The sequence below is a fragment of the Geospiza fortis genome, unplaced genomic scaffold (genome assembly GCF_000277835.1).
Source record: "Geospiza fortis unplaced genomic scaffold, GeoFor_1.0 scaffold171, whole genome shotgun sequence".
In the NCBI taxonomy this organism is placed as follows: domain Eukaryota; kingdom Metazoa; phylum Chordata; class Aves; order Passeriformes; family Thraupidae; genus Geospiza; species Geospiza fortis.
In genome coordinates this window covers 453,341-468,621 of record NW_005054313.1, presented here as the reverse complement: position 1 = coordinate 468,621, position 15,281 = coordinate 453,341, and the positions used below count along the sequence as shown (strand labels likewise).

General features: G+C 45.4%; 1 protein-coding gene across 1 annotated transcript in view; it reads left to right on the top strand.

The window, feature by feature from the left end:
• Positions 1-15,281, top strand: part of NTRK3 (neurotrophic receptor tyrosine kinase 3) — a 202,114-nt gene that overhangs the window by 146,986 nt on the left and 39,847 nt on the right. Inside the window, exon 13 of the mRNA XM_005419711.3 lies at positions 14,943-15,073. Within this exon, the coding sequence (XP_005419768.1) occupies positions 14,943-15,073 (131 nt within the window). The remainder of the gene's footprint in view (positions 1-14,942; positions 15,074-15,281) is intronic.

Genomic DNA, 15,281 nt, shown 5'->3' with positions numbered 1-15,281 from the left:
ATGCTGGTGGTGGCTTGCTGCTTCCCAGTGCCAGCCCTTCCCACCTTTCCTTGACACAACCTGAGCTGTCTGCTGGGAGCAGGACATAAGGGGAGGAGGGGGGCTGTATTGAGTGACCCTGGTGTTGGTCTCAGCTGTGTCTGCCCTGGGCAAAAGTTCCCTATGTCAGTGGAACAGTTCTGAGGATTCACCTAAGAACTGAACACATTTCATATTTAAGCAATTGCCTGTCTTTCCCTCTGAGCCAAGACACAGGGGCATCAGACACATGCTATCTATTGCTTATTAAGTGGTTTAACAAGCCCAGCTAATTACAATGTACTCAAGGATTTTGTAGCTTATGAAGGCAGTCCCTGTTTGTTTGTGTCAGTGCTTTAATACATTAATACACCAATTAAGCCTCGGGAGGTGTGTGTGCTCACACAGCTTTACATATGGGGAGGCACGTTGATGGTTTTCATGTCAGCTGGGGCTTCTCTGGCTCTTACAGCTCCAGCTCTGAAGGGATGCTTGTGGTTTTACAGCCTTGTCACTGGAGGGACATGCATCCCCTACATAAAAACATTGTTCTCCCTGCCCAGAAATGTGTTGTTTTACAAGACTCAGGCAGACATGGGCACTCTGTTGTTAAGAGTCAGACAGGCCTTGGAGATTTCTCGGTCTCTTCCCTTCTCAGTGCTGATAATATAGGCAATTTGTGCCTGAAAGTGTTGTCTTCTCTGCCTCAGTTAGTCCTGAGGGGTCAGCAGTGGGAGGTGCTGCCTGTGACACATGCATTTGTCTGCAAAGGGCCCAGCACATTCATTAAGCCACACGGTAACGAGCAATAATCAGTGCAGAAGGAGCCCAGCGTGAGCCAGTGCAGGGATGGGCTGGAGCAGGCAGAGAGGGTCAGAGGTAAAAACCTCCTCAGAGCACTCACAGCTCAATGAAAAGAAAGCAGTCATAGGGGGAGGAGAAGGAGAAATGACAGATTAAAGGAAATTGAGCAACAGTAATAAATACACTTGAAATTGAAGTGATTATATTCCCTGTGGAGCTGAAGTGCTGAGGAGGGTCTGCAGAAAGGGCAGCCACACAAAACCAGTGGCCTTTTGGAGAGCTGGCTTACAGGGAATGCAAAATGAGTGGAGGAAAGCTGGCTGGGCTTTAATGCAGGTCTTTCAGACACAGTTGGGAAGGCTGCCCTAAACATTCAGTCCAGTAAAAATAAAGATAATAAAAGGCAGGGTGATGGGACTGACATACACCAGGCTGGCTAAGCCAGAGACTGGAACCATAATGGAGCACTGCTGAAGTATCACAATGAAAGGAGAGGGGAGGAAGAAGAATGCAGGAGAAAACAAAGGGTGGAAAGAGCGGCAGCCATACGGATGCTGAGGGTGTATTTCAGGCAGGGAAGTCCTTTTGCTCATAAGCATCTCAGAGGCAACAAAACTGGCGTCACATCAAGGAGGGGTTTGGAGTTTTGAGGAAAACGGGGATCTGGTACAGAGAATGTGGAGGAGAAAGTGTTTATCTTGAGAGTGATATATGGAGTACTTACACTGATGGCAGAACAAAAGCCAGCCTGAATCAGTGATAAGAGGAGAGAAAGATTATTAAATATTTTTCAACTGCCAAAATTGCATCCAACTTTATGGAGGATGAAGAGTTCATATCAGTGACCAGCTGTTCAAGGGCACGGGACCAGGTGAGCATCCTCTAGAGATGGAGAGCACATCCTGAGGGCATGCACACAACTCGCCAAGCTCTTTGCTGACATTTTAATTTGCCTGTTTAAAATTGGGCAGATGGATGAGAGTTGGAAAGTGGTGGACATAATGGGGACAAGAGACAGACCAGTGAGTTAGGTGTTTGCTCTGGGAAATTCTTGGGAATCTTCTTAAACTTTAAAGGATGTTGTGGGAGAACACCCGGAAAGCAATGCTCTGTGAAGACCAAAGAAATGCGGCTTGAAGGGGTGGGAGGTCACACTCAGCTAATCCTGAGGAGCTCACTGCCACCATATCTGAGAGAAATTCAGTGGATAAAGTACACTGAGGTGTTCCACAAGTGTGTGACAAGAACCAGGCATCTGAAATTAATGACTAGGGGTAGAAGCATTGACAAATGCATCGACAAAACAAAGAGCCCGTGTAGAAATCTGCCCTAAGAGCAAGAGACAGAAAAGAGTTGTTGCTAAAAGTGTTTCCAATTGGAAAGAGGTAGAAAGTGATGTGTCCTGGAAGTCACTGTTAATCACCTGTGTTTTTCTTGATGTTTGCTAATGATCTAGAAGAAAATGCTGAAGGCAGGAACCAGAGTAGAATCGTGGACTGAGGGATTTTTCAGCAGCATGGACTATGTTCAAGGTCCCAAACACAGCCAGAGCCTCCATTGATTTGGGATGTGTTTGAGAGGAATCCCTAGAGAGAGAGATTTATGCAATTTATGCCACAGAGAAACAGCACTATCCATTAAGAAAGGATAAATGAAGCAAACTGGGCAGCGTAGGAATTTTTTTGTTCGTTGAACTCTTTCCAGAAATGAAGATGCGATTTTTAACAGCTCAGTAATTATTCATTCCTTCTTTATTTTTTATTTTTTTCTTCTCTCTTTACAATTCCAGTTTCTAGTTTGGAGACCTCAGACAACTTGATGTGAGCTCTGTTTGCAGGAGAATTGCAGCCTGGCTAGGTAAATGCAAGTCTGAGTGAAGTTTTGAACTCAGTGCTCATATGCACTCAGATATTGATCTGGTTATGTTTTCCCACTACCTGCTTAAAAAAATCTCTGCCCTGGGAAAAGGTTAAAAGACTTGATTTAAACTCTGATTGATAAAGAAAAGACTTCAAGGTGACCTTTTCAATACAGGCTGAATTTGGGGTCACTTTCCAAGCTCACATTGCAATAAGGAAACAGGATTTGTAGGGAGATTGATGGATTGGATTAGTGGCCTCTCATTTTGCCATGCTACGATCCCAATATCTGATGTTGGCCCTTCAATTAAGGCAGTTCAGGAAAGCAACATATATAGTCTTGTTCAAGGTATTTTTGGATGAAATGAGACCTGTCCTAGGCTGGTGAGGAGAAACAGCTTAAGGTATTGAAGATCTTTCCACCATTATACCCCACTCAGTGCTCTGCAGCATCACCTACATATATTCATTTACAAACTGCTGTTGCCAGCTTTGGGAGGTTCTTTTTATGCCTCTGCATCCTCAAGTAATTGAAAAACAGTATTACTCTTTCCCACCTTCTGCAGAAATCTTGCTGATTTTGGTCCTTTCCACTAGCAGTATGTTCTTGCTGTAAAACTTCATAATACACATTTAAATTTAAGCTGTTAAGCCACATATGATATATATATAAAGTATGTGTGTGTGTATATATATCTATATATATAAATACAATATCTTGGGTTTGTAGCTGAAGATCCTCATAGGTTGCCTTCCCCATGTGCCTTGAATACCAACTTAATAATCATCCAGCCTTCAAACAGAGTTCAGTTAAAGCTGAACATGCACCTTTTCACCATCTGCAATTAATCATGTCTTCTGAGGCTACCAGCACTGCAGAATGTTTTCTTGAGTCTCACCAGGGCCTTTAAGAAGAATTAACTGGGTATATTTTCTCTGGTGCAGACACTGATGTTTGGCCACAGGAGAAAACTGTAGGATTCTTTTCTTTTCTCCCCTCTTGCACTCATTGAAATTTGTGCAGGATTTTGTGAAAATTCACCCCAACCATCTGGCTCATAATTGTGTGAGACATTCCTGAAGGATGAGAGACAGAAAAATGGACAAATATGTATTGTTTTATCACCCCGTGTTCTCCTTGTGCTGGGAGTGTCAGAGACAATAACTCAGGATGGATTCTCCTTTATAACCACAATAAGGGACACAGTGAAGCAGTGCCATCAGGGAAGGATGCTCTAACAAGAGCACATGGGTCCTTAAACAGTGCTGACCTCCTGGTGATGAGGGATTTTCAAAGCCTAACCAAGGAGACCTATTTCTGGTTCACCTCTCACTGCCCAAAGAGGTTTGTTTGTGCCAAGCAGAGGAAGGTGGTGCTGGCTGGACAGCGCCTCTGCACAGCCAGTGCCTGGAGAACAAGCTGGATCCCACCATGGAACAGCTTTGGAGTCAATGCGCGGCTGAGCTGCTGCCTTTAGGGATCCTCTTCTGCAGGATGGGCCCAGGGTGCTGGTGGGCTCCTTTCTCCCCTCTTTTTTTTTTTCCTACAGCAAGGGGAACCTTGGAGGAAAAGTGGATTTCTCTTGGTGTGCAGCCTCACAGGAGCACCAGCACAAAATTAGCTGCTACTTGTGACTCAGGCACCGGGCAAAGGAGCACAATCATGCACAGACCTGGAGGGTTAAATGAGGACCAGCTGCTCTCCCCATCAGATTAGTAATTCCTTTGTATGATCCTCCTCCTCTTTATCCCTCTCTGCATAATTTGCTGCCTCTTAACAATAGCCTAAATCACCCAAACCACAGTAATTTTAGAGCCCAGCAGGCAGAGCTGTCTCACATTACTCCTCCTTCAGGGGTTTCCTTCTGCAGGAGGAGCTGGTGAGATGGAAAAAGGGATGTGCAAGCAGAACAAGCCAAGGAAACCTCAGGCAGAAACAAAGACAGAGCAAGGTCCATTTGGGGTGTTAGGAAAACGTGGATCTGAGGGAACACCTCATCAAGGCACGGACATAAAAACAGCTCCTGTGTCGGTCCTGTGAGAAAGGGAGCTGGAGGAGGTGGGAAGGAAGGAGGGAGATGGAAATTGGGCAAACTAGAGAGAGACTTTCTAACAAAATCATAACTTGAGCCTGAGAGCTGTCTCTCAACACCTCATGTTTTTGCTCCATATGGCCTCACTTCTGGAATTTTCTTGTTCCATGGGTTTGGCTGCATTAGCCACTCCTTTAATGACCACCAAGCAAAGTTGTTGGTGGGAAAATGACTGGGCATGGGGCAAGAAGTGATATTACTACCTGGAGTCTACAGACACACACACACACACAAAGAGATGATTTTACATTTCTTTCAAAATTGTCCTTTTATTCTTTGTGATGGTGGTGAGGACAGCAGCAATCAGAAGCACTTCCAACCTGCCTGGAGCTCTAGCTGGAAAATGCAGAACACAAGGCTCTTTCACCAAATTTTCTGCTTTGAGACGGTCCAGGAATTCTGTCACAACAGATTTTTCTGAAAGTCGTTATGCAGTTCCACATCTGGAGGAAACTGCACTTTGTCTAAAAATACTTCTTCATTTTGCACCCAACTTTGGGGTCAGTTCTTGTTCTGTGCTTTATGATGGAGATCACAGTTTTAGTCTAAACCACTTCCAAACCATGCTTCTTTCTTTAGTGCCACCCTTCTAATAGTCACATATTTTCCAGAACATATTCGATATATCTGGAATTTTTCAGCAATTATGCTGTGGGCTAGATCCTTCAAACTGTGAATAAGGGCAGTGACTGAACAACACTGAAACAGCAGTATCAAACCCCCCTAAATACTCAGAATTAGAAGGAAAAGTTTAACGCTGTGACCTGAACCTGTGCTGCGATATCTGCATGGGTGTGCAAGCAGGCTGCGGCATGGCTGGGATGGGAATGACAGCAGCAAGATCTGGCTGCTGAGGCCAAAAAGGGCAATGATTGACCAGGGAATGTCTGTGGGGGTCAGTACTGGCTGGGCTGAGCTCTGCTGGCACCTTTTGGAGGGAGCAGTGGTGGTGCCTGGCATGGGGTGAGGGGGAATGCAGTCTCATCAAGGCTGTTGCAGAGATAAGGGAGATTTTCAGTGCTGCTCCCAAATCAAGGAGAGTGAAGAGCCAGTACAGGGACGAGGGCTGGGAGAAAGTCTCATGTGGCACCAGTTAAGCCAGCCCTGTGTGGCATCTGCCTGCTGGGACACTCTGGGCATGCCAGAGGACAGCATAGACCAAAGCTTGGGCTGAGTTCACTGTGAGCAAACTCCTCCCTTCAAAGGACCCAGGAACTCATTTCTGACTCTGCAGCAGCTCAGCCATGGAAGGGCTGCTCCCTGGAGTCTGCTCCATCTCTGCTGGCTGGGGAAACGTGAGGCCCTGGACTCTGCTCCATCTCTGCAGTGGAGCTCTGGCTGGGGAAATGTGAGGCTGGATGCTGCTGAAAGCAGGTTCTGCTGAGCTCCTGGCCCTGCTGCAGCAGGCAGAGCTGTGCAGTCACCTCCCAGGCTGGGCAGTCCATAGCCCTGAGCCCCTGTGACTCGAGGATGGAAGGTAAGGCTCTGTGTTCCTGCTGGCAGACGTTCCCCAAGCTGCCTGGCTGCTGCTGAGCCCCGGTCACTTCCCACTTTCTTGTGATTATCCATCTCAGCAATGGGATGCTGTTAAGTGTCTGATTCCTGTGTTGTTGAAGCCTTAAGCCTGAAATCTGACTATCACGTGGTGCCTCGAGGGGCAGCCAATCCCCCTCCAACCCTCCACCAGTAATCCTGCCTTTTCCCTGGAAAAATAGTAAAACAGAAAGACAAGTGGTATCTGTCTGCAGCAGCACTTTCCAATCAAGTGAAAACTAGCTGGAAAATCAAATCAGCTGGTAAGTTGCTGCAAAACACAACTCTATCTCCTTAAAATCTCCTGTTCTGAAGGGATGAGCTGAACAGCAATAGCTGCTGATGTAAAACAAACCATTATGCCTCCTATCTCCTCTCCAAGCCCCCCTCCCTGCAGACGCATGAGTCTGAAGGAGGCAGATGCTCTCTGAAGACTATTTTCCTCTGTTAAATAAATTCACTTTCAAATAATGTGTAATTAAATGTGTGGTATTGAATTAATGTTTTATTCTGAGTGCTTTGGCAGCAGGGGACCTAGGGGCCTGGCTGGTGGAAAGAAAACATGCTTTCCCTTTTCCTCCCCTCCTGCCAAGAATCCCAGTCCCTGTTTCCAAGAGCTGCTGGAGGGTATCAATGAATTGGTGAGGGCGATGCTTTGTGTAAGATCCCTTTTGTGATATGCTGGGCATTCACCCAGTGCAAAGACCTCTGCAGCCCACTCATTTCCCCCCTCTACCCATGTCTTGATATTCTTAGTCGTCATCCTCAGAAGATGCCAGCTGTCTGCTGACCTTGTATACAAAAGGCAGAGCCTGAGTGTCCCCTCAGGATGAGAAGCTGGTGCTGGATGTCTAAGGAGACAGAAGCTGCTGAAGCTGGAAAGGCAGTTTATCCTTCCAGCCTAGTGTCAGACGGAAATCAGGAAGGTGCAGATGATGTTGGGAATCATTGGATGGTTTTTAAGCCCTTACCTGGAATGTTAGTGAGGTTTTGGTCCCATCAGCACTGTTTTGTGTTCCCCTGGGAGCCAGCTGAGGAGGAGTTGGTGCATGCCGAGACATTGGCAAGCACAGGGTGAACCTGTCCCCAGGCTTTGCAGAGGTGACAATAGCAAGGGAGACCAGAGTGACTGTCTTAACCTGAGAGGATCTTGAGATGTGTCTTGAGCACGAGCAGATTAGGCAGAGACTGTGTTGGGGCACAACTGGGAGCCCATTTACAGCTGCCTGCTGCCTAACCCCAACCCTGGCAGCCACAGGGAGCCGTTGGAGCGTTGGGTTTCTTCTGGTAAAGTCTTCAAGGTCTCCGTACTAAAGGACATTTTAATCATTGACAACAGCTCAGGTGAAGAGATTTACCTTGTTGGATCAAGGGAAGGTCCTGTTGATATGAACTCTTGCTTGAGTAATTCCAGAAAGTCATAAATCTGCAGGAAGAGGAGGAGATGGATTCTGACTCGAAGGCAAGAACCCACTGCTGTGCAAGGCATGGATGTGCTGAAGGGCTCTTTCATTTGCTGCTGTGGTCGTTGTCAAGCTGAGGGTGATGCTCAGAATCCTTCCTCTTGCTTTTTCTCCTTTGGTTTAGATCTCCCCAGGATAACTTGGTTCTGCAGGCCTGTGCAGTGTTGTGCTTTCTGCGTGAGACTGCTCAGCACCTGTGAGACACTTTGTATTGCTCTCTTCATAAAATAATTGCTAAGTGGTTTGTACTCAGATTTATGGGACTGAAATGGATGAGGAGGGCTTGATGTTGTGCAGTTTTTTAATAGGAATGTCAGGTGGTTTAAGGTCAGAGAGAAGTTTTTGCTTAAAAAGTGAGTGTGGAATGGTGCCGAGTGCATTCTAACTTTACTATTTTTTTCAGATTTTTTTTTTTCCATGAAGTAAATGAGAATTTGCTTTGGTTTGGGTTTAAACTTTGCAGGTATGTCATACCAGGTGATGTCACCTGCTTCCAGGTGGTTGTTAGGGTGTTTTGCTGAGGGAGCCTGATGTGCTCTGGAGTTGCTTCTGGTGAGTTGTTGGTTTAAGGGGTGCTTGTGCTTTGCCTTTCTATCAGCTCTTTTACACACACACAAAAACTCCCTTTCCATTTCCCTTCAGCTCCAAGAGCACTGTACATGAGCACTGTTGTTGGTTGTCTGTGTGTGGCTGCTTTTGGAGCTGGTACTGCAGCTCAGAGGGTGCTAATCCAGTCACTGGATTAGCTGCAAATCACACCCCTCTGTGCAGCTTGAGGGCTCTTCTGCAGCGTCTCTCCCTCAAATCAGGGCTGGCTGGAGTCAGCTGGAAGCTGAAAGACAGCACTTTGGGTCAGGGCTTCCTCTCCATCTGCTATTGCTGCAGCAAAACCAGAGGAGCTGGTGATGTCCTGAGTGCCAGAGGTATGCTTAGGAATGGTGGATGTCAGGTATTTCCAAAGCACCGGAGATCTGGCATGCAGAGGTTGCTCCTCTCCTGTTTTCCTGAGCTCAATTGCACTGAGCTTTAGCTCCTGGTGTAGATTGGTATAACTGGATCATTCTTTTAGCCAAGATTGTCCAGCTAAATGCGTCAAGGCCTGTTATTTTTTACCAAGGTCCATTTAGCAGCATGTAGTGCATTAGCTCTGGGTCTGCTGGGTCAGCTGAGCAATAAAGCCTCCTTCCCACCTGGGAGCTGCACTTATGCCTTGTGCTGCTCCCAAGGAATGAAGGGGATGGTGAGAAAATGAAAAGAACTGCAGAAACATAAAATAGCTTTCTCGTGAAGTCTTTATGAAAGGAATACGATCGTTAAGTGAGCTGAAGGCTGTGGTTGCTCCACCAAGTTCCCAGAGATTCAGATATGCTTTACATAAATCTCTATGATTTGTGTCAGAACTGCTTGGTGCTTATAATCATGACTTTTTTGAGTCCAAGTCCTTGAAGGGTGCCTTACAGAGGAACTTGGCAAAGACCCAGTGTCTGGGCACCGTGCCGAGTTGCTGGAACGTGTACCTGGGCCCTTTCCCAGAGGTGGCTCATGTCAGAGCTGGGACAGAAGCCACCAGAAGTGAAGGGCTACCTACTTGGAGTCCAGGCAGAGACAAGAAACAGCCTGTTTATGTCTCCATTTTTTAAAATGACGTGGGACTGATTCTCCCTTTGTTTACATGTACTTCCCAGCAGTCCATGATTGAAATCAATATCCTCCATTGACTTTGATGGATTTGCACCAGGTGAGGAGGGAGACTCGGGCTCTGTGCAGCCTGCCTATGTGTTATCCTCTCTCCCTGTGAGACAAATCTGTGAGAGAATGCCTTGCCAGCCCTCCAGTGGCAGGGCTTTTTAGTCTGGTCCTGCCCAATGTGCGTGCTCTGCTCTGATCAGGTACACTGGGTAACTCACCGAGTTTGGTTCCCGTCCAGGCTGTGATTGACTGCCTGACATGAAGGGCTCTCTGCTTGGTACTTACATGTGGTGGTGACAAGATTTCCAGTGTAAATTGTAAGCTTTGTTTATTTGATTTTAATTGTGGTGGAACAGTGGGGCTGTGCAGCATTTATTCACAAGAGTTATTCCAGCAGTGTTGAGGAAGAAATGAATGAATCACATTGACTAAGTGAGAACTTTGCTACCTTTTTGTGGACAACTTATGTGGAGAGAAAAGAGAAAATTCTTTGGCATAAATTAGTTGTTGCAGCAAATGACTCAGCCACTGCTGAAAAATGTCATTGTTGTTATCATTTATAAAGTGCTGTTGATGCAAATGAGGCATTAGCAGCTTATGAAAATCAAGACCATATCTACAAAGAGCCCAGGATCAGACCCAAATCAGGATACCCTAGAAACAGATCTAAAATAAGTCAGATTTAAAACAGGGCTTGAACAGCATGAGGGGCAAAAAATAGAGAAGAAGAAACAGAGAGGGGAAATGCCATGAAGTGAAAAAGCAAAGGGAGGGAGAAGCTGGTGATGGAGAGGTGCAGGAAAGGACCTACCTTTAGGGAAAACAGGGTCACATGCTGGGGGAGAAGAAAAATTTATAGAAAATTGTTATTGGTCTTTTCTAGGCAAGAAGAGGAATGTTCCAATAAAGAGGGCAGCAAAAGTAAAAGTGGAAATGTCTATAATTTTGGTCTATTTCACCAGCAAGCTACAGGTTGCTTGCGAATTAATAGTTCAGAGTCAGAAATACACTGGAGTAGTCCACTAGAAATACCAGAGGACAGACTGCTAGCTATTTGGGAGTTTGAAAGACGATGTAAGGAAATAATTGAAATTAATTTAACAATTGAAATTGACCTGGTGTAAATGATCCAGCATTAGTAGTTTTGCAGTTTGCTCTAACTTAACTACTGGTACTGCTCATGGTTTACTCTGGAGATTGATTTGTCCATTTTCCTCCCACTGGAGTCATCTGTGTCCAAACACAATCATGTGCATTCAGGTTTCAAGAGTATTAGCAAACCATGGTTTCAAACATGCTGGTTGTGATGGGAATTTGGAATGCAGAATTTGCAGTGTCACTGAACCCATCCCTTCTTCATCTGATGCCCAGGACTGATTTAGAAATGAGACAGTAATTGGAAAATTAGATTCATGAAATGTACTCATACAACTTCCCAATATCTGCTCATGTGATTGAGAAGTGATGGTTATTCAAAACAAGGTGTTTCCATTGCACACAGTCTTTTACCAGCTCCATATGCTCTACCTGGAATTTGGAGGTTGAGTCGGGGTCTTTTTGTCCTGACCTTGCCATAAGACAGAGAGACTCCGCAATATGAGAGTAAAAGATGGGAGAAGAATCATTGAATCAGTGATGTAAGTGGAAAAGTTCTGATTTTTCCAGGCTCTATCACAAGGGCCAGTGCAGAAGTGACCCACTGGGACATGGTAGACTAATGTGTGAGGAAAGCAGAATTAAACTTGTTCCCTCTTCTTCCTCCCCAGTATCCCATGGCTGTGTTGGGTTCACAAGTTTAGCAAACTAGAAGATGTTTGTCTCGAGGAGAGGAACAGGCATGACTAAGGACACGTGGGAGCAAGTGATGGGGAGGAAGAAGTTTCTGGTTTCAGACAGCCACTTTTCTGACTAAATTCACTTTAAGCACAGATCAAATCATCTGTCCTGCAAAAGGTTCAGAGGTGGTTAGGTAAAGGTCCCTTTGCAGATGCAAAGCTGCCATCCTTCTGCCTTGGCTCTTCTGGAGAAAGGAAAGCTTTCTGCATGTGTAAAAGTGGGTCCCAGACTTACATTTGTTAATGCTCTAATTTACCCCCATGCTGCCATCATTGAGCTGAAGTCATGGGCCATTTCCAACCAGCTGCAGGTCAGGTGCTTTCTGATGTGTTTAATGGGCTATTCAGAACAGCAGTGAATGCAAAAGTTTGAAACACCTTCTCTAAATCTTGATGGACAAGAAGGAAGGTGGGGAATCTGCCCAAATTTTCTTCTGTGTCATGAAAAAATATACTGATCCCAAACCAAGGACTGGAAGGTGTTTCATTGCAAAGTGGAATTACTTCAGTGTCAGGCACTCACATCCTTCCCGTAGGTACAACATGGCTTTGAATGAGCTCACATCATGCTGTCAATTCTGCTTATTTTCCTGTCAGGTCTTGCTGTGGCTTCTGCATAGGATCTTCTTATGAATTGTCTTGTTGTCTTGTTTTTATAAGCAAATGGTACATGGGGAGGAAAAAAATAAAAAGAGTGGTGCTTCGGGAGAGGCAGTTTGCATCCACCTTGTCTACAGGGCTGACTGCAACACAGCCGAGACAGATTAGCACAGCACTGCCTGCCTAAAACAAATAAACACCAGCTGTTTATCAGACAGGGCTCGGCTTCCTCCAGGAGCAGGCAAACAGATTTATGCAGATGAACCTCTGAGGTGCCCTTGCAGCACAGCATCTTTCATGGCTATTTGGCCTTCCTCGTGAGTTACGGCCAGGATGGGCGAGCGCAGAGGTGCAAGGTGAGCGCAATAACGCTGCTGGCCACGCTGTGACATAGGGGTTTGTCACTGCCTTGTGGTTAAACCTGTATTTTATAGTGGCTTAGAATTAATCATAGTGCTGATCTCGCCGTAAAGGGAAGAATTTGATCTAAACTTCACTACTTTAGGCCTCTAGCATGTGGAAAAGCAATTTATTATAACTCGCTTATTATTCCATTTGTGCCTAAAATACTGTGAAGCAAAATTTATGTCTATTTGAGGTTGAGAGAAATTGCCATCAGGAAATGTACTTTTCTGATTCTACATTAAGATTGTCCAGTTGCTGTCAAACTACTTAACTTCATGACCTTTTTATTTTTATAACCACCCAAGTTAACTTTCAATCCAACAGTGCTACACAAGTCCACTACTGCAAAAGGATTGCTTCTCCCTCAATTCAACTCTGTCTGCCATACTACCACATTTAACTGTTCATATGAATTTTCCCTGAAACTTCTCAGGTGACTCTTAACAACTAGCTGTAAAATCTGGTCTCAGAGACAGATGGGATATTATTTTAATAATATAGATGTAATTACACAGTTTGGATGCCAGCTCTCAGAAATGTCTGATAATTTATTAAGATGTTATTGGGAGGAAACATTGGGAGCTGAAAGTTTTGGACAATACCCTGGAGAGTTTAGAAAGAGGTTTGCCTCAGTTCTCATGGTGTTACTCATCAGAAGTGTAAAAATTCTTAAATAGTGTTGCTGGTTTTTCTGAGACTGTTTCCTATTTAACTTCATCTCACACCAAATGGGACAATCCTATTGTAATTGCTACATTTCTGAATTTTTAAAAATATCCTTGGGCTCCTCTCAGTACAAGATCATTCCTCACAGCTTTCTTGATTGCTGCTATTTGGGAGACCAAGAATGCAAATATGTGGTTTGACAACACAGTAAGACCAAGGTAATGTAGTGGTGAGTGCTATAGAAATGCTTGCCAAGCCAAAGAGGATAAACCCCTTTTCCTCTACTCTATTAAGTAAATTGGTGCCATTTGAGCTCTTCTTATATTAGGAGTTTCCTCACCCAAGTGCATTGCTTTACATTTCAACATGTTATATCTCAGATTTCTCCAGGTGCTCCTTAAACACTCAGCTAAACCAGGTGGAGAAGGCAAAGTCCATATGTGATTTGTTCTCCCTGGCTGCCACTGCAGGTTTAAAACCAAAGTCATTTTGGATGTGCCTACCAACATGGGCCACAATGTTACTAATATTATTAATATCAGTAAGAAACAGTTTTCAGCCTATTGAACAATTAAGAAAGGTCAATGGGAATTCCCAGAGAGGTGTCTTTCATTACAAGGCCCATTGCTTGTGCAATCTTGCAGCATCCATCTTCCCAAGCAAGCCAAGGGCCCAGAGAGGGCAGCTCCATAAACCTGCCTCTGAGCTCCTAATTAAAAAGCTTAATTGCATGAAAGCCATTAGGATCCTTGTGTTCCATTAGCTTTTTGATGCATTAAGTGGTACCTGTGTGATCCCTCAGGTTGATACAGGTGCCTGCTCGGGTGCCTGGGTGGCAGGAGCTGGTGGCAGGTTGTGATGTGTCCCTGCAGCCAGTCTGAGACCCAGAGTTAGTCACTTCCACCCCCTTCCTCTGCAGGGAAACACGTCTAATCTAAGGGTCACAGCTTTACAGCTCCTGTGGCACAAGGAAGAGATGGAAAAGGATCAAAAGTGATCCAGTTTATGAGCAAACAGATTCAGGGTTATGAACATCCCACGTGAGAGGAAAGAGGACACTGTTGCATGTAATGAGGAGACCTCTCATGCATCAGCTTTTGCTGACTGGGCACTGGAGAAGAGTGCACAGCTCTCCACTGGCCTTCAAAACCATCAGGCTGAGGCTGGGAGTGGTCTGTGCTGACACAGTTCTCATGGTGATGGAAAGCTCCACTGAAGGACAGTTCATAAAGATGAAGTTTTGGATGCTGTCCCTTCAGAAAATGCTGTGGTGGCTGTGCATATCTAACTGCTTCTACAGTTCATTCCAAGTGTTAAAAACCCCCTCTTTTTATTGCTGAAGAATTCTAGGGGTGCTGTGATGCCACAAAGGTGCTTAGAGATTTGCTGTGCCTTACTCCTGTCGTGTAGGGGAAGGCTGCAGGGTCAGGGTCCTGCTGTGGGGCAGTTCCAGCACTTCCAGCCAGCTCCTGCTAATGCCCTAAGGAATGTTGGGGTCACTGCTCCTCCTCCTCCCAGGAATGCTTGGACTTACCAAGCTTCAGCCTCAAAATTCTGTCCTGCTTGAGTTTAAACTAATCCCAGTTGAAATGCAAAACTCAACAGGGCCTTCTAATCTCACCTGGCCTTTCATTGGAAGGATGTGACCTTTGCTACACCACGCAGGAGATGGATTATTTCCAGGATCATTCCAAAGAGATTCAAGTCTTTGTAGCAGAATTTGCCCCTGAGCTTGCCATGAGAACTGATAAACCTCAAGTACTTTCTTCACAGATGTTTTGCATAAGACTAACTCCATCACAGAGATGGCTGCCTTCTGTGGGCGGGTAAAAAGATCCCCGTAGATATTTTTGCGAAGCGATTTCAGTTCCCGTGCAGCTTGCAAGAAAATTGAATTAGTTGTTTTCCATTCGCTGAATTAACCCTGATTCATTCTTCCCCTCAACCCTCTCCCTCTTCCTCCCCTCCCTCCAACAGATGTCCAGCATATTAAGAGGAGAGACATCGTTTTGAAGAGGGAGCTGGGAGAAGGTGCCTTTGGGAAGGTGTTCTTGGCCGAGTGTTACAACCTCAGCCCCACCAACGACAAAATGCTGGTGGCAGTGAAGGTAAATGCTAAGGGTGAGAGAGAAGGGCAGGGGCTGGCCAGTGAAGGGAGACTGGATGAGCCTGTGTGGGAAAGGGAAGCAGGGGAGGGCTGGGGGCCAGGGGTGGAGATTTATCTGATGCCGGAGATTGTGGTAAATCCAATTAGTCACACAAAGTTTCAGTGTTTCGCTTCAAGGTTGTCTGTTCTCAGCAGTGCCAAAGCCTCCC